This window comes from Mustelus asterias, chromosome 19 (genome assembly GCF_964213995.1).
Source record: "Mustelus asterias chromosome 19, sMusAst1.hap1.1, whole genome shotgun sequence".
NCBI lineage: Eukaryota > Metazoa > Chordata > Chondrichthyes > Carcharhiniformes > Triakidae > Mustelus > Mustelus asterias.
The window spans coordinates 48,258,537-48,283,421 of NC_135819.1; the positions used below are offsets into that span (position 1 = coordinate 48,258,537).

Genomic DNA, 24,885 nt, shown 5'->3' on the forward strand with positions numbered 1-24,885 from the left:
GGGCCGGAAAATCCCACCCTCAATTTGGCTCAGTTAATTGTATTCTTGCCCATGCCAGGTTGCTGATTCATGGCCAGATACTGATTTAAGCACATAATCTAGGCTGATATTTCAAAGCTATGTTGAGAGAGTGCTACATTACTGGATGTGCATTTTCTCTATTAAACTGACATCTTAACCTGGTGGATGAAAGACATTCTATTCGAAGAAGAGCATGGAGTTTTCCCTGTGTCTTTGTCGGTATTTCCAACTTCAGTCAACAGTCCCAAAAACAGATCAACTGGTCATTGTTTGTGGGATCCTGCTGTAGGTAATTTGGCTACATAAACAACATAACTACATCTAAAGCTGACGTATTGATTTTAAATACTCTGGGACATCCAGTGAAGGGCACAAGGTTGTTGTATTTGAAATGAATCAATGCCAAGGTGATTCATATTTGTAATTTAAATATAATTACATAGAATGTAATGTGTGTTCAGGAGGGTTTCCTGACACAGCATGTGGACAAGCCTACAAGAGAAGAGGCTGTACTTGATCTGATACTGACCAATGAACCTGGACAGGTGTCAGATCTCTCAGTGGGAGAGCATCTTGGGGATAGCGATCATAACTCTATCTCCTTTATGCTTGCATTGAAAAAAGAGAGGATCAGGCAAGCTAGGAAAGCGTTTATATGGAGTAAGGGGAAATGTGAAGACATAAGGCAGCAAATTAGAGGAGTAAATTGGAAGGAGGTATTGTCGGGGAAATGTACTGAAGAGAGGTGGCAGTTTTTCAAGGAATGTCTGTCTAGAGTTCTACAGGACAACGTTCCGAGCAGACAGGGAGGAATTGGTAGGTTAAAGGAACCGTGGTGCACGAAAGCTGTGCGGGACCTAGTCGAGAAGAAAAAGAAAGCGTACAAAAGGTTCAGAGAGCTTGGCGAAGATAGGGATCTAGATGAGTATACAGCTTGTAGGAAGGGACTAAAGAAGGAAATTAGGAGAGCCAGAAGGGGTCACGAGAAGGCCTTGGCAAGTAGAATTAAGGAAAACCCTAAGGCGTTCTATAAATATGTGAAGAGTAAAAGGATGAGATGTGAAGGAATAGGGCCTATAAAAGGTGAAGGCGGGAAAATCTGTACGGAACCAGTAGAAATGGCAGAGGTGCTTAATGAGTATTTTGCCTCGGTTTTCACAGAGGAGAAGGACCTGGGTGGATGTACTGCGGGGCTTGTGGTGGACTGAAAAGATTGAGTATGTGGACTTTAACAAAGAGGTTGTGCTGGAATCTTTGAATGGCATTAAGATAGATAAGTCGCCGGGTTCGGATGGGATGCACCCCAGGTTACTGTGGGAGGCGAGGGAAGAGATTGCAGAGCCTCTGGCGATGATCTTTGCGTTGTTGATGGAGACGGGAGAGGTGCCGGAGGATTGGAGGATTGCAGATGTGGTTCCTATTTTCAAGAAGGGGAATAGGGATAGCTCAGGAAATTACCGACTGGTGAGTCTAACCTCTGTGGTTGGTAAGCTGATGGAGAAGATCCTGAGGGACAAGATTTATGAGCATTTAGAGAGGTTTAGTGTGCTCAAGAATACTCAGCATGGCTTTGTCAAAGGCAGATCGTGCCTTACGAGCCTGGTGGAAGTCTTCGAAAATGTGACTAAACACATTGACGAAGGGAAAGCGGTAGATGTGGTTTATATGGATTTTAGCAAGGCGTTCGATAAGGTCCCCCATGCAAGGCTTCTAGAAAAAGTGAGAGGGCATGGGATCCAAGGGGCTGCTGCCCTGTGGATCCAGAACTGGCTTGCCCAAAGGAGGCAGAGAGTGGGTATAGATGGGTCTTTTTCTAAATGGAAGTAGGTCACCAGTGGTGTGCCCCAGGGATCTGTTCTGGGACCCTTGCTGTTTGTCATTTTCATAAATGACCTGGATGAGGAAGTGGAGGTATGGGTTGGTAAGTTTGCCGACGACATGAAGGTTGGTGGGGTTGTGGATAGTCTGGAGGGATGTCAGAAGTTACAGAGGGACATAGATAGGATGCAAGACTGGGCGGAGAAGTGGCAGATGGACTTCAACCCAGATAAATGCGTAGTGGTCCATTTTGGCAGGTCAAATGGGATGAAGGAGTACAATATAAAGGGAAAGACTCTTAGTACTGTAGAGGATCAGAAGGACCTTGGGGTCCGGGTCCATAGGACTCTGAAATTGGCCCCGCAGGTGGAGGAGGTGGTTAAGAAGGCGTATGGTGTGCTGGCCTTTATCAATCGAGGGATTAAGTTTAGGAGTCCGGAGATAATGACCCTCGTCAGACTCCACCTGGAGTACTATGCTCAGTACTGGTCGCCTCATTACAGGAAGGATGTGGAAAAGATTGAAAGGATGCAGAGGAGATTTACAAGGATGTTGCCTGGATTGAGTGGCATGCCTTATGAGGATCGGCTGAGGGAGCTCGGTCTTTTCTCCTTGGAGAGACGTAGGATGAGAGGAGACCTAATAGAGGTATATAAGATGTTGAGAGGCATAGATCGGGTGGACTCTGAGGCTTTTTCCTAGAGTGGCAATGGCTGCTACGAGAGGACACAGGTTTAAGGTGCTGGGGGGTAGGTACAGGGGAAATGTTAGGGGGAAGTTTTTCACGCAGAGGGTGGTGGGCGAGTGGAATCGGCTGCCGTCAGTGGTGGTGGAGGCGAACTCAATAGGGTCTTTTAAGAGACTCCTGGATGAGTACATGGGACTTAATAGGATGGAGGGTTATAGGTAGGCCTAAAGGGTAAGGATATGTTCGGCACAACTTGTGGGGCTGAAGGGCCTGTTTTGTGCTGTAGTTTTTCTATGTTTCTAACACAAAAAATGACCATTTGGCCTGGCTAGTCAATGATTTATTCCTCCTGAACATCCTCCCATTCCATCTACCCATCTCGGCCTTTCAGCATGTCTTTCCATTTCTCTTTCTCTCATGTACTCATCAGGTTTCCTTTTGAAAGCACCTATGCTACCTCAATCAATCTCTGTGGCAGCGAATTCCATAATCTAACCACTCACATAAAGACAATGTACAACGTGTGTGCAGGTATTCCCCAGTTGTCAAGGCTTTGAACTAAATTTTCCGAGCAGCAGTGCCATGAATAAAACAATTCGGAAACAACCAAAGCATAAGTTTATTTTAAGTTTAAGTTTATTTATTAGTCTCAAGTAGGCTTACATTAACACTGCAATTAAGTTATTGTGAAAACCCCTCAGTCGCCACACTCCGGCGCCTGTTTGGATACACTGAGGGAGAATTTAGCATGGCCAATGCACCTAACCAACACGTCTTTCAGACTGTGGGAGGAGACTGGAGCACCCGGAGGAAACCCACGCAGATATGGGGAGAACGTGCAGACTCCACATAGACAGTGTCCCAAGCTGGGAATCGAACCCGAGTCCTGGCACTGTGAGGCAGCAGTGCTAACCACTATGCCACCATCATGTCATATAGTGACAAAATGAATCCATCAGTGCTGGAAATTAGAAATCAACAATTACAGAGTAAATGTGTAAAAAGGTCAACATTTCCAGGGTGATGTTTTGTTTGCAGCTGCGAAGATCCTGTTGTGTGATTTGAGGAAAATGGGACAAGGGGTATAATTTAGCATTTACATTGTTGCTTAGGCCAAATGCTTTAAATGTTTCATCTGAGTAATTTCAAGGCATGTTTAAAGAGGGGTGAGACAAATGGATATTTCACTGTTAGGGCATAGTCCTGAACAGCTTGTTCCCAAACTGGGTAATCATTAGACAAAATGTGAAGATATTATTAGTTTTGATTTGTTTTCGAACTTTAACGTATCATAGTTGTAATATGTGGGTAAATTCATTTGCTCATTTTGGACTTTAATTAGATAAATAATTAATGAAGAGGCGGAGAAATGAAATATTATTTTGCAAGGTTAAATGTGCATTTTTAATTATTTCTAATGTTTTATATTGCAATTATTTTAGAAATCTTGCTTTTACATTGTACTTTGAAATTGAATTTAATAAAATTAAATATTATTTTCTAATCTTTTAAACTGTACAAAATTAGGTTTGCACTTACAAGCCTATGCATGCATTTACTATCACAAAGGTATACCATTGACCCCATGCATAATAGTTTGATTCTTTTTCAGTAACCTATTTTAAGTGGATACAACTTTTTAAAATTTAAATTGCAGAATCTTTTTGGCAAGATGGCGGATGTACTAGAAAAAATTAAAAAGTAAGTTTTTCATTTGCTCGAAATTTCTGCTGTAATTTGATATCTGAAAAGAACAACTTCCCGAGAATCCTTGCCAAAATTGTAATCTTTTGCTTTTTTTCTTGCAGCTTATTTATGTGGGTCCATCCAGAAATAACACAGAAGTTGTATATGGGCTTGTGGGTCCTCTTTATTGCATCTTGCTTCTTTCCATACAGAATTCTGGGCCTCTTTATAGGTAAATGATGCTGTGCAATTATCTTTTTCTACAGCTTTTAATTTTAATTGTAAAAGCTAACAACTTGGTACCGTTGAGTGAAATACACGCGTCGTATAAATGTTCTAAGAACAGTTGGTAAGAGAGTGCAAATCTGTACATGCTGATGCAGACCTCAGAACTATAAAAGGGCCAAATTAGATCTCAAATCAAAATACATCTTGTTGACTATGTATAAGATTGATTGATTATCGGGAGAACATGATTTTGGGAAGGGAGGGCTTGGCGAGTGGGGGTGGGGGGGGGGGAGTGGGTGAAGGAGGGTAGGGTAATCGACTAGGGTGTGGGGGAGGATGGGGTGATTGGCCGGGGTGGGGGGGACAGGATGATTAGACGGTGGCGGGGGTTTGAAGGAGGGAGAGTAGTGTGATCAACAGGGGGGGAAGAGGCGGAGGGGTGATGGTTATTGGCTGGGGCAGCGATCGTATGAAGGGAAGGGGGTGTGGGGAGATTGGATAAGGCAGTGAGTGGGTGGGACGATTGGCTGGGGCGGCGTCGGGGGAGGGAGTGGATCCGCCCGGGGAAAAGGTAGGAGGGGGGGATGGCGGTGAGGATCGGCCCAGAGCAGCGATTCAGAGGGGTTGGTTGTCTGGGGTGATGATCAGGTGTAGAGGGGGGTAGGCAATCGGGTAGAGGGGGCAGTGATTGGCCAGGGTGGTGATTGGCGGGACAGGCCAATTGGCCAAGGCGGCGATCATGGGGGAGGTAGGATGAGCCACTTGAAAGACTTCCTGTACCATGGTAGCATGGTCAGTTTGCTCATCCACCTTTCAGTCCCCACACTTGTCTGCAAACACCTTGAACCAGTTGACCATTTGCAAGGGCTGAGACTGCTCCCTTTCTATCTTCTTGATCCCTTTCCCAGTCGCACCCTCTTGTCTCTGACCATTGAAGACCCAATTCTAAGGAGCGTGACCGCCTCCTGGAACAAATTGTCCAGGTAACATTCCCCCTCAGTGATGTACCGCAATGTCCGCAGCTCAGTGAGTCTGAGCCGATGTTCCTCAAGGTGTAGACACTTCATGTGAAGGATGTGTGAGAAATTTATATGTACACACACACTACTGCAATTCATAGTTTGATCTTATGTACAAAACTATATCCTTAAGGATAGGTTATAATTTTTTAAACCATGGATTGCATTGTTCTGTTTCAGGACTTTATGCAGGAATAAAGTTTTTCATCATTGATTTCATCTTTAAACGATGCCCAAGGTTGCGAGAGAAGTATGACACACCTTACATTGTGTGGAAGAATTTGCCCACAGACCCCCAGTTGAAGGAAAGATCAAATGCTGTACTAATGAGGCGGGTAGGTACTTTTGGTTAAAAGAACTGCTGTCGGATTGTTTTGTTTGCAAAAACTAGCCTGATGTCCTGGTTAGTGGCTAGAACACAGACAGTTAACAATCTCCTTTGTTCTTTTAACATGCTAGTATATTGATCATGTTTGCTGTTTTAAAAATATCTTGTAACAAAGTTACAAAAGTAGTTACAAATAATGTTAATCCTTCATTGCAATCTCTACAGAACCAACTACACCAAAACCATTTCAGTATTTATTTAAAAGCCAAGGTGTACAATAAAAGAAAAATCTTTTTTTTTCTTGATTGGAAGTAACCATGTGATGTTGGTTCAGCCATTGATCAACACTGTTAACACGTTTTCAATTTAGTTTGTTTGTTTGTATGTATATTATATGTGTGTGTGTGTTTCGGTATGTGAGAGAGAGAGAATGAGAAAGTGCTGGGCTAGATATAATTCAGAAAATTAATTATTTACATTTAGCACCTAGTAGAGTAGCCATGACATTTGTTGTCTCTGTTACATATGTTTTATTGTTTCTTTTCCTGCTAGCTGTCAGGGTATGAAAAGGTAGGGCTTAAGTCTCTAAAAATTTTGTGTACTTTTAAAAGTGTCCGTATTTATAAATTAGATATTGAGTGAAGTGTGCTCTAGTTGAAAACTGTTGTTATGTATTGTCTTGTTTGTTTTAGTACCATTAAATAGCTTAGTAATTTGCTCTCCGTGGAAAGTGTCAGGACAATGAAAAGTGTTTTGAAAGTTAGATTTTAAAAACAATTACTAAGCTGGAATCATCTGAAACCTAACAGTGGTAGGTAAATTCCATGTTATTTTTGAGATTGCAACTATGTAGCTTTTTAATCTTTTATCCCATAAACTTTGTCTTCTACGCCCCAGGGGAGTCCTATCAGCAAGTTGTTTATTTCCGATTTGCTTGAGGTGAATTTCTAACAATATGAATTATAAATGTATAGTTTAAGATAAAGAGCACTAAATGCTTTTCCTTGAACCATAACCTCTAAATCTGTTGCATCTTGTTCTGTTTTAGTGTTAATGGTGTATTGATGTTTTGTAATGGTAGAGCTGTGTGTTAAAGGTTAATGTATCACATGATCTACCGAAAGTGTATTGTAAAGATCACGTAGGATTGATTCATTGCACAGCATTCAGAGATACAATGATTAGTTTCTCACCACTTTAAGGAACATGTCTTGACAGATCACAGCAATGTGTCAAATCTGCTTTTGGAAACTGCGCACAGTTCAAAACTGAAGCACCAAATTATCTTTAGGGCTGAAAATACCCTTTGGTAATCGGTTGATGCTTTTAGAGTTGGCTGACTGAATTAGAAAATTTGCAAAACACTGTTATTGAGTCTTAAATCTGAAAGTATTTTTGCAGTTTATTTTTTATGAAGTGCCATTTCAGTGTAACATTTTTTAGTCTTTTGTTGCGCAATTTTTGTATTGCAATATTGTCTTTCCACTTCATTTCCATATTTTTTTTGTGAAAATGAGGGGAGTTGCAGATGAATCATATTCAACAATGTTTTCTTCCCTTTTCTTGAAGAATGTAAGTCCTTATTCACCAGTAAACCATGTGCAAGGAAGAGGAGAGGTTCAAGGAGAAAATTCCAGAGCTCAGGACTGAGACAGCTGATGGGATGAAAGCATTTTGGAATGCAAATAAGAACAGAGTTAGAAGAATGCAGGGTTTAGAAGTTTTCAGGACTGGAGATGGCTACAGAGATAGAGGGTGATGTGGCCATGAAAGGATTTAACCACGGATGAACATTTTAAATGTGCGGTGTTGGTGATCTGCAAACCAATGTAATGAATGCAACACACACAGGTGATGAATGAATGAATGAACCAGTGTAGGATCTGATGGAATATGAGCAGCAGAGTTTTGGATGAGCTGAAGAAGGGTGTTGATTGGGAAGCATCTAATTGAGGGATGAGGAAACATTTTGGCTGGAGGGCCATGGTGGATATGGAAATGTTTGGGAATCAGACAGTTTAAATAAAGATAAATTTTGGTACAAGTAAACATCAAACCTTTGCTTTGCAGTAATTATTCGAAGCATACCCCTTATTTTGCGCCCTCTTGGCTTAAGGTGAACAATGTAGTTGGTCACCCCTCTTTACAATGACACCAAGCCTTGTGGTCATTCTTGTGGAATGAGGAGCTGTGATGCTGGTCTAATTAATTAGGATCAGTCGCTTGATTTATTATATTTCAGCAGAGAAAATGTTTGTTCACACGCATGGATGGAGCCAAACAAAACAAAGATTTTCTGTGCCACCCTATGGATATTTGGGAACCAAACTCACTCAAGCAAGCCTTAAACCTGTCCGGTTTTTCTGGATTGTATTTTTCCTTGAAAGAGGTCTGGGGTGAGGCGTAGGGATGGGAGGAATGGTGGTGAGGTAGGGGAAAAGAATATGAGGATATTCTTTTCAATGAAGTGCACCCAAAGTCTGAACATCCTTTTGAGTGCGTCTGTGTGTGGGTTTAGATGTGGGTGAAGTGCGTTTTTAAAAAAAAATCAGGGGGAAGAATCTATTCTTTGGCAGTTTTTTGGTATTTCAAACATGTTTTTGCTCAATTACAATGCTTATGTCCCTGGTGCAGCCACAGGCCAGATCAGAAGCACCTGTGGGAGTTTGGCCAGGAGTGAATTAATCGGTTAAATCTGGAGGTGACAAACGTATGCATGTGGATTTCAGCAGCAGATGAAATGATGCAGGGCCAGAAATGGGCAGTGTTCCAAAGGTGGCCTTTGTTAGAGAGTATAAGGGTTTGGAAATGCAGTTTGATGTTACATAAAGTCAGTGTCAAGCTGAGACAGTGGCATGAATACGGAGTTGCGGTAGGTGCCAAAGATGATGCCTTTGTCCCTTCACCCTCCTGTAAGCTGAAATGCCAATCGTAATAAAAATCAAATGACCCGCCCTCAAAGCAGTAGTAATCTGGATAAACAATTGTTTAATTGATGGAGATTGCAGCTCATCCAAAACTGGATGTCAGACAAGCAGCCTGAATGCTGGAACTTCCTGATCTGTTTGACTAAGGTACTGAAACTCATACTTAAATAATTGAAGGGGTGAGTTTCATGATGTAATTTTGCAAGCTAACATATGTTTCAAATTGGTGTTCGAAGTAGCCTTATTTGGCAATTGACTAATTCCATGAATGGAGATGATAAATAGAAAGTTGATCAGATAAGCTTTCTGAAGAGAGTTTTTGTTGAACTCTTTCTAATTATTATTTTAAATACTTTGGAGATAGCCAAAATCTCAAAAACAATTCAGAGGGGGAGAAACATGTTCCTGCTTGATGTTACACTGCTGCTGCTCTTTGATTCTTCTGAAGTGAATGATGTAGCACCCTCCAGTGGCACAAGTATTTCATTCACCTTGTCAGAGGTCATCACATTCTCTCCTCAAAAAGATAGAATCATCAAATGCAAGCTTGCTGTTAGTTTTCATTTCACAAATCTACTTTGAAGCATAGATCCAGTTATATGCAATACATGGGACTTTTTTAACCAGTTATGTTCATTTTCATTGAATCCAGTGCAGGCTGATGAGATGAAACTCCCCCGTTGTAATGACTGTACAAATGCAGTGTGAATGAAGTTCTCAGCCTAATTCCTCATGGTTGTATATCTACACTACAAAACTGTTCATTATGTGACACAACATAGCAATTTGGGGGGGGGGGCGGGAAACACCAGGAACTGAAATAGCCCAGATGAGGAGGTTGACACTCCAGCAAAACATACTGTCCGTTTCAAAGAAGATTATTGACGATGAGATCCATTCCTGAATTCCTAATATGTACTCCGCTGCTCTGAGAACAAGATGCTCCAGGGACACACATTGTTTCAGAAATTATTTTAAAAGTTGCAAATGTTGTCATTATCTTGAGCAATGAATATTGTTTAAAAACCAATTAGGGAAATAATACTTTTTTTATTTCGAACAGATAGTAATTCAGTCTAGTGAGCTTCCCTGGAAGGATGAGTTCAGTGAAGTCAGTTGATCATCTTCACCTGAATCTTGTTAATGCAACTTCTACAGATTCTAATATTTTTGAATACACAAATAAAAGAGAAGGAACTAGCAATTATACAATGGTTAAAAACAACACACTGATGAGAAGACTTCGCCAACGGACTGAATCGGATAACGTGCTGAAAATTATCCTGCAAATTTGGATAAATTGGTGAAAAGTTCATAGAAATGAGAAACGTGAAAGGCCAAAGGTTAAAGTAATGGAAAGAATTTAATTTTATAAATTTATTGCAAATTTTGCTACCTGTAAAAACACTTTTATTTAATAATTGAATATGAATACAATGAGTTGCAACTATCTTTCTCTATTTTCTAGAAAACCAAAGAGTAAAAAATGGGAGGAGAGTGGAGTCTATTGACCAGCCAATGTTAATTCACACCTTGTGGTTTAAACTTTCATAGTTTATGAGCCAACCCCAACCTTGAATGTGATGTTTCCACAGATTCCAACTGTTGTGTCAAGATCCAATGTTACTGCCAACAGCATGTCTGTGTACAGCAGGGAGGATGATGGTGCACGTTCCCACAGCTCCAAAAAAAGCAGCTTCAGTGAAATCTTCAGTTTGGCAGAGAATGAACGTCCATTACCAGGTACAACAAAATCTATCTGAAATTCATTATAATCAATGAATCTATTTAAAAATACTTTGGGAACTCCTCTGTCAGGGCCTTCAATTGAAAAGTCAATGTTAATTGTTCATTTGTGGATGAAGTACCTGTTACATCTATGGATAGCATTGTGAGCCTTGTTTTGAATATTAAACTCATGAAAAGTTAACTGCTGCAGTGGAGTATATTAAGATTTAATATCAAAAATGCTGGTTTAAGTCTAAGTAGTTGCAAGCTCTGGCCACATTTCTGTGCTGTTCCGGTTCATTGGCTGTCTCATTGTGTTCGCTGTTGGCCTCTTGGGGTTTGTGGAAGAACTCTCTCAGCCTCATTCGCCTGATGAATTCCTCTGTGCTGTGAGACTGATGGGATCAATTTTGGTGGTGGGGCAAAAATTAAGCCCTCAGCTGAGAACTTCAATTTCATCTGGTTGAAGTGTGTAGTCGGACAAGTTGACAATGGACTTCCCTGCAGTGGTTCTGTTTTCTACTGTGGTACCAGGGGAGGCTTGGTTGCTGCTGGTGGTGATGCAGAGTTTCTCAAGTTTCCTGTTCTTGGTGTGCATGTAGATGGTGTAGTTCCTTTGTCTCGTCTGCTTGGCAGAGTTTCGCAGCTGGTCTGCATCCTGAGCGCAAGTTGAGAATATGGACTCTATCTTGGTTTCCAGGCTGCGGCGTTTGCTGTAGAGCTGGTGTATGAGATGGTCTCCACATCACATTTCTGTGCAACAGCCTAATGTTTTGAGATGGCACTTGTATTTGTATCAGCAATAGGATGGTAGTAATTTAAGTTTATAAATGAGTACTAAACTTTATGAAAATAATTCTACCTCACAACTTTCTTGCACCTCCATTTATCTCCCCTCACTGGTGACACATTCCTTCTTTAATTTTTTAATCTCAAGCCATCCACATTCGCTTCCTGAACCCGTGGATTTCTATTGTCTGCTGGCATCTAATCAGGCTGTACGTCAGCTCTCCACTTCAACTGAGAAAGACATTTTTCCACCCTGTCACCACATCCTCTCCAGTTCAACTCCAGCCCCTTTTTATATAAGATACTTTCCCTCCCCACAGCACTTCCTGCTCTCTAACCCCACTTGACCGAAATATTGCATTTGCTGTTCACTACCAAAGTGAAGTGCCATGAAAGATTGGCTAGTTTTATCTAAATAAGTAGAAACCGGGATATGCCATTCAGCCTTTCCCATGTTACTAAATCATGGCTGTAGTTCTTCAACTCTACCCATTTTAGCTCGATATCACCACATAGCCTTATCTGATTGAAATCCACCAATCTCAGTTTTAAAAGCTGCAATTCTGCAAACATCCACTGACTTCATAATTATTTATCCAGATAACTCTTCCTTTGAGGGGGGTTCTTGGATTCTTATTTTGCTTAGCATTTCAGCAAAACAAGAGGGATACAGCGTAAATTCACCAGAATGATACTGGGGTAAAAAGTGTTAAATTATGAGGACAGGTTGCATAGACTAGACTTGTATTCCCTTGAGTTTGGAAGTTTAATGGTAAACAATTTGAGGTGTTTAAGATAGTTAAAGGATTTTGTAGCTTCGCTAGAGAGGAACCATTTCATATCGTGGGGAAGCCCAGAATAAAGGGGTACGAGTAAAATTAGAGTTAGACCTTTTGGTGGTGATGTCGGAAAGCACTTTGTTACATAAAGGGTGATGAAGATATGGAAAAACCTCTCAGAAAAACCATTGAGGCTAGGTCAGTTGGAGAAATTGAAGGCGGGATAGATTTTTGTTAGACAATGGTAAGTAGAGTGAGGCACAAATCAACCATGATCCAATTGAATGGTGGGATAGACTCAAAGGGCAGAAGAGCCTCCTCTTGTTTCTGTATTCTGAATTAGAAGATTAAGGAGAATGTAAGTCAGGTAGAAACATAGAAACTAAAAGCAGGAGTAGGCCATTCAGCCCTTTGAACATTTGTTATTGTCAGAGCTAAATGTCTATTATTATTTTCCTTTGTCTCAGTGAAGATTTTCTTTGGTCAAGTGTAAATAAAGACCTATTTTGAAATAAAAATTAGCAATACATCCATAATCAAACAGAAATTAAGTTCGTTTTTCATGAATGTACACAATTAAAAGTTGCACTCTTTTTCCAGTATGTGAAAATGGCTGGCGTTGCTGTCTAATTAACAGAGACAAGAAGATACCCACTGACTACATTCGGAATGGTTTTCTTTATGTAACAGAAAAGTAGGTAACATTGCAAGCTTTCTATCAAGATGAAATAGTGTGTTTAAAAAAGATAAGTTGTTTAATATTGGTATAATTCAACAATTTTCTAAAAAATTTGCATTTATATAGTGCCTCCCACAACCACAGGATGTCCCAAAAATGCTTTAGAGGCAATTAACTACTCTGAAATTTGATCCCTGTTGTAATCTTAAAATTCCTACAGTATAGAAGGAGGCCATTTGGCCCATCGAGTCTGTACCGACCACAATCCTTCCAAGCCCTATTCCCGTAACCCCACACATTTACCCTGCTAATCCCCCTGACACTAGGGTCAATTTAGCATGGGCAATCTACCTAATCAGCACGTCTTTCGGACAGTGGGAGGAAACCGGAGCACCCGGAGGAATCCCACGCAGACACGGGGAGAAAGTGCAAACTCCACACAGACAGTGACCTGAGGCCAGAATTGAACCTGGGTCCCTGGCGCTGCGAGGCAGCAGTGCAAAGCACACACTGCCTCCCTAAATGTAAGAAATGCAGCAGCCAGTTTGCACATACCAAGATCCCATGAATAGCAATGTGATAATGACCAGATAATTTGTTTTTGTGATGTTGTTTGAAGGATGTTGGCCAGAACATTTGGCAGGAATCTCCTGCTCCTCTTTGAAATTGTTCCAAGAGATCTTTTTCATTTACTTGAGAGGGCATGCAGGGCCTCAACCTAACATCTCATTCAAAATCAACACTTCCCACTGTGCAGCATTCACCCAAAGATGCGTTGGGAATCCTTCTCGGAAGTTCCCAGCTAAGGCTTTACCCAGCAATTGTCCAGCAGCACTAACAACCTCTGGACAATTGCGCTGTACTGGGAACCATCCGACAGTGATTTAAATCCCTACCTTCAGGTGGTTCTGCCATTAGAGCTATTAGAGCTTTAAGAAATAAAAGCACTGCAGCATAACTTCAGCATTACTATTTTAAATACCCAGACCAAGCACCTCTGACTGGACCCAGCCCTCACCACACCAGTGTCCGACTCCTCCACACCCCGTTCACTTACATGGACGCTTACCTTCTCCTGGCCTGATTTTTTTTCAATGCGGCATTTAAACTCACCTGCTTCTGGGCAGCAGTGCTGCTTTTTTCTTAAAAAAAGGGACATGTCTTCATTTGGTCTGCTTCTCTTAGACTTTGAAGCTGGATCCGGGGTCCTGCTGCGCTGCTTGAATCTCACCCAGCCTGACTCAGGAAGGCCGGGCAAGACTTGCGCTGAGAATTTTCATGCAAGTCAGTATGGAATGACAATCCACAGCTAATTGCCAGTCTGAGGAGGTTATATGACAACTAGGTTTATTTTCAAGACAAATTAACGTAAGACTTTATCAGTCCAAAGATCTGCGAGTTAGGTGGATTGGCCATGCTAAATTGCCCCTTAGTGTCAGGGGGACTCGCTAGGGTAATGCATGGGGTTATGGGGGTAGGGTCTGGGTGGGATAGTGGTCGGTGCAGACTCGATGGGCCGAATGCACTGTAGGATTCTGTGATCTTGTATGAAGAAGAAACTGACTAATATGCTATTCTGTAACCAATATTTCAAACAAAATCTTAAGTGTACTCCTTATTAAGGTTAGGTCATCTATCTGGAATAATTCCATAAATGTTTTTCCCCATTGATTTTAAAATGGCATTTTCTTTACATCCAGCCATGGTGTCTGAATCTCACAAAGATGTTGACACATTTGTGTTTGCTAAAAGAGCCACATTTAATTGGTCTTGAATGAATTTAATTGACATCTATAATGCACACGCAATCTTGACTCCAATACTAAATAATGTCTTAATAGTCTTAACTCCAATACTACATAATCCTATCACTGTTAAAGTGATGTTTTAGTTAGACTTTCAAAACTTTAAACTAGTAGAGCAACTGATTTTAGTGCCACATTTCCCTGTGTGCATTCAACTGTCTGCTGACTGAAGAATAAATCCTGAAGGGTGGATTATTCTGTGGTTTAGCGCTTAATCAAAATAATAGTTTTGTGGTCGGTCATTCATATTCTATTCATTAGCAGCAAAAGCAGTATACATTTATTCATGGGTATCAGTGCATCAGAAAATGAATTGGCACAACTGAAACCAAATTCTAAAATTTGTGATGTTATTAGGCTAAATTTTGAGTTCATTGTTAACATTGTTAATTTATTATGTTAGTACTCTTCTAAAATATGTTCCAAATTCTGCTCAATCGCACCAAATCACATGCAGAGCAATTAGATTTAAAGCCTGAGTGAAATTGATTTTAACTGGAAGAGAGAATGGAATGGTTTTCGCACAATCAGAACCTTTTATTATCCTTCTCCATAATCCAGCACTCTGTGAACAAAAGCTCTCCTTAATGTTCAGCAGAATGTTTATGACGATGCCTGGTGCGATGACATGAATAAATCACGTTCTTAAACTTGTGCCTATTTAATATTCAGGAGAATTAAGCCCACATGAATGGATACTTATATTGCTATGTTTAAGAGAGTAAAAAAATCCCCTCTCCTATCTTTTTCAATGATAGCTGTACATGTTGGTTTGTACTGTTTCACTATAGTCCATTTGTTAAGTCCTATTTGTCAATCTATGCGTTCAGATTTTTGCAAGCATTTTGTCTGTATGTGAAGCTTGCCTAGTAGCCTGGTCACCATTATTTTAATGGCAGCAGCAACCTATTCATATATTGTAAGCAGTGTGTTCTGCCACCTGAAAACATTTGTTATGGATAGTTCACAATTAATTAACATTTGTGAATGTCTATGACACCTGCAGGCAGCTTTATAGGAGTGCACTTAACAATACTTTTCCTTTTCTTTTAGTCCTGTATCCTAAAATGCTGGAAAATATCATCATATCAGACAGAATCTTTAAAGAAAGCAGTATGTCTGTACCTGATTTAAATTCAATTTATATTTCTTGCTTTGTATTTCTTGGTTTACGATCTAGATGTCTTAGTGAGAATTCTTCAATCTTACTGGTTGAAGAACTACGTTGTTGCTTGATCTGCTCTCTCTCACCACAGATCCTCTATCGGCGGCTGAATGCCACATCAGATGCTCAATGACACTAAGTTTTCCCTCTAGTTAGCATAATGAACTATAAGGCCATGATTTCACCACTGACAAAATTTGGGCCATTCTATTAAAAATATCTAGTTTTGAGGCAGCATGCATGAAGCCACTTTTACTTTTTGTAAGCTTGACTTCTCCATGTTTTGTACTGTCCATTAAGGAAATCCTAATGATCCCAGAGAGCAATTTATACAAGCTCTTCGTATATAATCTGGTCTTCAGATGTGAAGACTTCGAATACTGTGTACAGTTCTGGTCATCCTATTATTAATAGAATAGAATAGAAGCCCTACAGTGCAGAAGGAGGCCATTCGGCCCATCGAGTCTGCACCGACTACAATCCCACCCAGGCCCTACCCCCATATCCCTACATATTTACCCGCTAATCCCTCTAACCTACGCATCCCAGGACTCTAAGGGGCAATTTTTAGCATGGCCAATCAACCTAACCCGCACATCTTTGGACTGTGGGAGGAAACCGGAGCACCCGGAGAAAACCCACGCAGACACGAGGAGAATGTGCAAACTCCACATAGACTGTGACCCAAGTCGGGAATCGAACCCAGGTCCCTGGAGCTGTGAAGCAGCAGTGCTAACCACTGCTACCGTGCCGCCCCTAAAGGATATTATTAAACTAGAAAGAGTGCAGAAGAGATTTACTAGGATGCTACCGGGACTTGATGGTTTGAGTTATAAGGAGAGGCTGGATAGACTGGGACTTTTTTCTCTGGAGTGTAGAAGGCTGAGGGGTGATCTTACAGAGGTCTACAAAATAATGAGGGGCATAGATCAGCTAGATAGTCAATATCTTTTGCCAAAGGTAGGGGAGTCTAAAACTAGAGGGTATAGGTTTAAGGTGAGAGGGGAGAGATACAAAAGTGTCCTGAGGGGCAATTTTTTCACACAGAGGGTGGTGAGTGTCTGGAACAAGCTGCCAGAAGTAGTAGTAGAGGCAGGTACAATTTTGTCTTTTAAAAAGCATTTAGACAGTTGCATGGGTAAGATGGGTATAGAGAGATGTGGGCCAAATGCAGGCAATTGGGACTAGCCTTAGGGGTTTGAAAAAAAGGGCGGCATGGACAAATTGGGCCGAAGGGCCTGTTTCCATGCTGTAAACCTCTATGACTTTATGACTCTTCAGATTTCTTTGTGCCACATCAGCGCAATTCCCTGCTCTTGTTCTGTTCTCAGTATAATGGTGCCTGACGTGTTTGAGGTAAGTACCTATCACCAAGGCATTCACGCGAGTCTCTGGCAACAACACAAAATACTTGACTTGAGAAGTTACCAGATTTTGTGTTCTCGGTTTACTGAGCAGCTGAAGCATTCGCATCCTTCCTGCATAAGTTAGCAGAATGATTGCATTCTATCTAGGCTATCAGAACCCTTGCAGCAATTAAGTAAAGTTTTCTCAAAAAGTAGCCGGGATTAAAGATCTGTTGGAGTGCTCACCTGCATCCTCCACCAGGGTAGAGAACCACACCTCAGAGAGCACAGTTCTAGATTAGACTCGGTCACTTTCTGGAGAACACTTCACTGACAGCAATTAGAGGCAGGGACAGGCCATGTCTCCAGCATTCAGAGGGCTGCTGGAGACCAGCCACCTACCCAGTCCCAATCAGATAAGGAGCCTCTGGAAACAGTTGCTAGCTCAATGGTGAGGATGCAGAATCGGGCAGCAGTGACATAACATCGGACAGAGATTCAGCAGACACTCAGATGACGAGAGCAAATGATGGAGGAGTCCATTCATGTTCTGTCCAATGTCATGGCTGTGACTTGCGAGCGTCTCGAGGTCACCATATGAAGGTTAGTGACCACTATGTAGACCTTGGTCCAGCAGGTTTTGCCACATTTTCATTCGGCCATGGACTCCATGGTCACACACTCTGTGGGCACCATCGGGATGTAGGCGACATGGGGACGAGACAACTTGACCTCCCTCCAGGTGCACCATCACCTGCAGGAATGAGGCTGGGCTCTCTAGAACCCATGGGGAGGATGAATATCAGCTTAGATCCTCCAAAGGCCCCATCTCAGGACATTCCAAGGGTTTGTAGCCACCCACAGTCCCCTCTACCTTTACACTCCAGCAGCACAGGACGCCAACGGCGTTTCTGCCCCTGAGCAGGAGACTCTTATCAGGCTGGGGCCCTCCAAGTCCCAGGCCACCAGAGGACGCGTACCAAGGTCATCACAGATATCCGTATATAGCAGTCACAGGCTGCCTCCACCTCTGCTGTGGATGTTGTAGCTACACCAAGATGTAGCGGTACGGTTAGGAACATTAATAAATTTTGATATCACTTCTGGTTCATGGATGTGTTATCACTGTAAATACATTGCACTTCTGTGAAATCATTTGATGGGGATGTGAATGTTCTGGTCAACTGAAGGTATTGTGTTCTTGTACTTTGGAATCTTCTTGTGTCGAGTTTTAACCATCCTTCCACTTAGTGATAGTGTCCCACTCTGAGATGTCTATTCAAGCGATGTGAACTTCAGTTGAAATAGTCTCCGGACCCTTGTGTGTTGTCACGGAGAAGTGTTTAAATCTTTACTAGAAGTGTATGGTGGAACCATTTCTAATCCTCCTTCCTCAAGGGACACCAAGGAGTGAGGGCAGCTCATCAGCAATGATACTCTAGTGCCACCTGCGTTTCCTCAGTGGTTGTGCCTGAACCCAAGATATGCACTTTTGGTTGAGATCCTAAGGCAGGTCCTCACCTCAGTCCTGGCTATGTTTGCATTATTAGATGGTGGCGAAAGCAGCAAGGCTTATGTCGCATCATTGTTATTCCTCGCTCAAGTTCACTGAGTGAGCATATTAGCAGGGCACCGCAAACTAAAATTGAGATCATGTCCTAGCGAGTCATGAGGCCAGAATGCATACGTGTCAATGTCGGGCTTGTTCTCTCAGTGGTTGTTTGTCCCTCCCCTAAGATGACAGGGAATGCTATTGAGGGCTAGGGGAGATGTGGCCATATGACTGAGTAGATAGGGAGAAAATGTTTCTGCTCATAAAAGGATCAAGAACAAGAGGGCACAGACTTAGTGTTTTGCAAAAGAAGCAAATGCAATGTAAGTAAAAGCTTTTTCACTTGAGTGGTTGGAGTCTGGAATGCAATGCCTGGAAGTGTGGTGGCGCAGGTTCAGCCAAGGTATTCAAGTGGATGTTAAATGATTATTTAAATAGAAAGAAGGTGCAGGGTTATAGGGAAAAGGCAGGAGAATGGCACTAAGTCTAATGCTCATTTGGAGAGCTGGTGCAGACATGATGGGCCGAATGGTTTCCTTCTGCACCATAATGATACTGTGATTCCATTTCAATTCAACTGGCATGACAGGAATCACTGATAGTGATTGTGAATTTGTGTTAAACAAAAGCTGATATTTATTAACAATTGATAAAATTGCCATTTTGGAGCCAGTAATAGACGACAGTTAGGGAAATCTATTGGATCTCTGGAAAATTAAATAAAATTTCACTTGTCGTCATATTTAGAATTTGTTCTTTTACACTTTTCTTTATTATCAACCACTCCTTTTTCGTATGAGTTTTGGTCAAATACAAAACAAGTCTGATATAAATGCCATAATAATGCACTGAACACCCTAAATGACATGAGGAGCAGTTTTCTTAGATGTTTAGGACCACATGTCAAACACTATATATATTGGTGAAAGATCATACACTTGAAATGTTAATGCTGTTTCTCTCCACAGATGCTGAGTATTTCCAGTGATTTCTGTTTATATTTCAGATTTCCAGCATCCGCAGTATTTTGTATTTACATACTGTTTATCTTTCTTTTCCTCCAGTTATTTATGCTTTGAAAGCTCCAAGTCTGGTTCATCCAAGAAAAATAAGGTTATAAAACTAAAAGAAATTACAGAAATTCAAAAGGTATGTTTCTGACCTGTCTGAGTTTTTTTAATTTGTGCATAGGACTTGAACATCACCACAAGGCCAGCATTTGTTGCCCTTGAGAAGGTGGTATAATTTATTTTGTATTTTTATCTTTTCTGGATTTTTCTGTAGTGAATTTTGAAAGTCATTGCCAAGGATTATATGTATTTCACAGTTATAATGTGCCAAGAGAGTTTATGTTGGAGCTTATATAGCAATACCGAATGTGCCTTACTTTTAAAGTTCTTTTTTTAGTACTTTACATTACCGTACAAATGTGTTGATCTTTCTGTCTAAAACCCCAGTATTTGCATCAATACCTGTGATGAGCATTATATCATAAAGAAACATTGAATGATCTGATAAAAGGACTGTGTGGGGAATAGAGGGGCATTGCTTCAGAGTTTGTAAATTATGTCAATAGATGCTGTATAATATCTGATTGAATTTATACAATGCCTTCAATTTAAAAAGAATGTAAGTTGCTTCAAGTTCTTTGCATAGAGTTGAAGGTTTAAAATATTTCGGTTGTAGCGGAATATTCTTGCGTTTTCAAAAGACGTGCTTCAATAGTGGGTTAATAATTTTGTTTCATACAAACATTGGTTTCTCTCAAAACATGAAACAGGGTGGCACAGTGGCTAGCACTGCTGCTTCACAGCACCAGGGACCCGAGTTCAATTCCCGGCTTGGGTCACTGTCTCTGCGGAGTCTGCACGTTCTCCCCATGTCTGTGTGGGTTTCCTCCGGGTGCTCCGGTTTCCTCCCACAGTCCACAGATGTGCTGGTTTGGTGCATTGGCCATGCTAAATTCTCCCTCCGCGTACCCGAACAGGTGCTAGAGTGTGGCGACTAGGGGATTTTCACAGTAACATCATTGCAGTGTTAATGTAAGGGCTACCTGTGGCACTAATAAAACATAAAAAAAACTAGGCAGACTGGCCTTTTCCAGTCCCTACATTGTTATTTTATAAAATCTGGTAGAAATACGATTATTTGAAGTTTTTTTAATACTATTTAACTTGTGTTGTGCTATAATGAAACATTTTCCACTGTTCAAAAAATGCTATTTGAATGTGAATATAATGGAGCCTACCCATCATCCTGTATATTTTTATAAAATCCTATGTCATTGGAGGTGGCACATACCTATTTGATTTTAAAGGCAGTGTCTAATTTTTAAAAGAATCAAATGGAATAACTGAAGTAAAAACAGAAAATGTTGGAAATACTCAGTCGGTCAGGCAGCATCACTGGAGAGAGGCAGAGTTAATGTTTCATCAGAATAGTTTAATTGATAATCTTCATCTGTTTCCCAGTGCCACAAGAGTGTACATCTTTTCCTCCTGATTTGCTCCGCACGGCATGTAAAAACAAAAACACATTTTTTAAAAAACCAGATTACTGCAAAAATGTAAATTCTCACCAACCAGATATTCTTAATTATTTGGGCCATAGCCTAGAATGTTAATCTCAATTTTCAAAATGTTAATCATTATCTTTATGCATTTTATTTTTAATCACTCCATTTTTCCACTTGTTTGCTCCCACAGTATAAAGTTTTGTCTGTTTTACCCGGATCGGGGATGGGTATTTCAGTAACTACTCCCTATACACAAAAGGTAAATCATTTCTTCCTTTGGATGTGGTTTGGTATTTCTGATGTTCAGCTCTAATGTGAAAATCCCGCTCATTTTGAAGGTGTTCTTGATTCCAGCCAAGAACCTTCTCTCTCAATCTTTCAGAGGGGGATTCAAATAGTCATGTACTCTCAAGATGGGCAAAATAATGTTTTTAGTCTTGTGAAGCAGGAAAAACCTTAGCAACACAGCAAAATAATGGTGTGCATTGCTGTACTAAGGTTTGGTATTCTCTCTTGCACAGGGTAATAACATGAGATTATCCTCCATTTATCTTGTATTTCTGTACAATGGTAAGCAGGATAAATAGAGTGCGACGTTTGATTCTGTTATACGGGACGCACTTGCTTTTCAAAGCATAATCCAATAATGCATATTATAGACAATTGGGTTACACTGAAAGGAAGGAACTTTACATTTATTCTGGTGATCTAATTCTTTTCCTTTGGACTCCAGCAAATTAATTCTTTTTTTCTTTATTTTTTTTTTAGCCACTGGTATTCGGTGCTATGTTACACCGGGATGAAGCCTTTGAAGCAATAAACTGTCAACATACCAAAATAGCATCCAGTGCATCCAGTAACGAAACTTAACCACGCTCTTACAATAAGGCAGAATTCATGTGTACAATAATATGGATATGAACAGTTAGACAAGAACCTCCATTACCTGTTTGATATTTGTGATGGATTTTGTACTTAATTGGAATAGATGGTTTATAATCTGTATATTTTTAACTTGCTGTTTAGTTATTTTACATTTTGGTGAGAGTTCTCCACAAAAGTGCTGTTACTTTCATAGTAATCCCTGCACAGTAAGCACTTTTGGCATTTGTTTACAGACATTTTAAATGTTAGGCTAAATTGGGGTAGGGGAGAATTGAGAGCAGTTTTTAAAACAAAAGTAAGATAAAATTTGGAGTCAAAAACTTGCAAAATCTGAATGCCAAGATTGTATACTTTTCAGTGTCCGTTTCAGATGGCAAGAGTATTGTTTGAGGTAATTATCCTGTCCGAAGGATCTAGTAAACCAAGTGAAGTAATTATGTTGCACCCTAAACCTGACAACTGGACATTATAGATATTTAAGCAATCGTTCAGAACATTCATTCATTGTGAAGTGATTGGTTAAACATTAGCATGAAAGGGTCGGAGTATAATATAGCCACTTCTACATATATCACAAACCACTTCAGTAATAATCTCATCCAGTGTTTCATGGTAGTAAAATGTAATTACTAAAGCATTTTTTAAAAAAAACTCTGTTGCATGCTAACTACCTATTCATGTCAACTTCTCGGGACTGAAGGTTCCAACCCCACCCTTTCCATAGGCTTTGCTCAGATGTTGCAGTACAAACATGTGGAAGGATTAGTGCTTCGCTCAGCTCTTTCCACTGGCAGAGATTGAATATTGCACCTGTCATTTAATGCACAATATTTTGATATTTTTCTTCCTGCTAACTCCTTTCCAAAATGGCTAATTCTTGACCCAAACTTAGATTTTCCAGACATTGCAAAAAAAAGGTTTGAGAGGTTTATCTGACTCCATTTTGTTTTCATATACAAGTAAAAGCCTGGTTTTGTCCATATCCACTGCACTAGTGTTATTTTCTCCTGTCTTTTTTAAGTTGCACCATTGTCAAATTTATTTCCAAGGCTTTATCAGCAACACATTCATTATTGGGTCACTCAAAGAAGTGGTATCAAATGACACCTTCCAATATTCCTCCTCTCCCTTTGCAAAAAAAAACTCTTAGTTTGGTGTATTTTTTACAGAGCTAATTTTGAGAAAACACAGACCTGTGTCCATGTTCTGCCTCTCAATGGTATGGTTCAAAGGTACAATGACTCTGAAGATTCCTATAAGTCTGTCCCTTTCTCTTTCCTTTTTCTGCTGCTATCAATGTTCAGGGTGGAGTCCATCAGCATTGAACTGTAAATCTGCTCAAGAATCTCCATCACAGAATGTTAGTAGCTTAAAGATGCCAGATTTTCACAAATCCCATTCCTTTGTGGCATTTAGTAAATTATTTCCATCATTTCAGTAATATTATGCAGTGGCTGCCGCTCTCTGCCAATTGCATACACTTGCCCAATTCAGAAGTCACGGACTTGTACTCGAAGCCCAGTCAGAATGTAAAAATGTAATGACTGACAAACCTCCAAAGGAAAGAACCTTCAGAGATCTGCAAAGCTGCCAGTTACCAACTCTTAAGATGTTCTGATTCACTTTATTTGTCCAATTGCTAATTGAATTTACGCTGTACATTGCGATACCCAAAACATGTTGAACATTTTTGGTTTATTAATATAACTCATGCTAACTACATGTACAAATTTGTTCAAGGTTTAATTTAGTAGCCAAGGTCACAACTTCTGATTTAACCCCGCTGAAACAGCAAACGCTGGAATACAGATTGTAGGTTTGTGATGTATAGTTTTCTGAAGTGCAAACATTTGCCAAGCTCTCTGCACCTTTAGTTTACTGTTAATGTGGGTATGTTTACTGAGGGCTAATTTTTCAACTTCTGAATTAGAAGTGTATTTGTTGGTTTGGACCCTGTGTAGGACACAAGCTAGCAACTATTTTAAGTTTAAAAAGTTAAAAATAATGTAAACACTTTGTAAAAAAAAAATCAACTGGTAGTTTTTAACTAAGGCAATTTATTTTCTTAATATCCCCAATCATGAAAAAGCAGTTGCCATTCTTGATAAGCATTAGGTATAATGACAGTCTCTGTATTGAAAGTTGTGCATAATTGTTTTTGGTATCATGTAAAACTTTTGGTGTAAAGAAAGCAGAAAATATTAATAGATCCAGGAAGTATAACTTAACCCTATAAAATTTGCAAGCTTCGCATCCTGTTTATTGTAAAAAGAAAACAAAGTCTTGTAAAAAGTCACGTAATTTTTTTATTTGAAATAAATGGTTCTGTAAAAAAAACCCACCTGTATTATGGTTCAGTAATGTACACTAGCATCTATTGTTCAGCTACCACTTGTTATAGCTATTGGGTGCCTATATGTTTTAATGATGTGGAGATGCCAGCATTGGACTGGGTGTTCACAGTAAGAAGTCTCACAACACCAGGTTAAAGTCCAACAGGTTTATTTGGTAGCATGAGTTTTCGGAGCGCTGCTCTTTCATCAGGTGAGTGTAGCACTCACAGATGTTGTGAGACTGTTTGCTATGTACATTTTAAGCTTGCTGTCGATGGTTGAAATCCTTATATTTGTTAAACTGATCCTTATTGTTAATCCTTCACCTACAAAGTGAAATTGCAATTGTCCATAGATACTGGATGAGGAATAATGAAATATTCACATCACGCTGCTCCTTCAGGAAATTTGTGCAATTGTATTTTTCACTTTAGTGAAGATGGTGGTATAGTGGTATTGTCACTGAACTGGTAATCCAAAGGCCCAGCTAATGCTCTGGAGACATGGGTTCAAATCCCACCATGGCAGCTGGTGGAATCAAAATTCAATAAATAGACCTAGAATATAAAGTTAGTCTCAGTAATAGTGACCATC

At 40.3% G+C, this 24,885-nt stretch overlaps 1 protein-coding gene across 1 annotated transcript in view; it reads left to right on the plus strand.

Annotated features, from left to right (window-relative positions):
• The window catches only part of gramd4a (GRAM domain containing 4a), a 142,376-nt gene extending 118,089 nt beyond the window's left edge, over positions 1-24,287 (plus strand). The window contains exons 12-19 of the mRNA XM_078235525.1: positions 4,185-4,228; positions 4,336-4,445; positions 5,641-5,795; positions 10,311-10,458; positions 12,612-12,705; positions 19,623-19,707; positions 21,264-21,332; positions 21,842-24,287. Coding sequence (XP_078091651.1) covers positions 4,185-4,228; positions 4,336-4,445; positions 5,641-5,795; positions 10,311-10,458; positions 12,612-12,705; positions 19,623-19,707; positions 21,264-21,332; positions 21,842-21,943 — 807 coding nt within the window. The 3' untranslated portion in view covers positions 21,944-24,287. The remainder of the gene's footprint in view (positions 1-4,184; positions 4,229-4,335; positions 4,446-5,640; positions 5,796-10,310; positions 10,459-12,611; positions 12,706-19,622; positions 19,708-21,263; positions 21,333-21,841) is intronic.
• Positions 24,288-24,885: the final 598 nt, after the last annotated feature.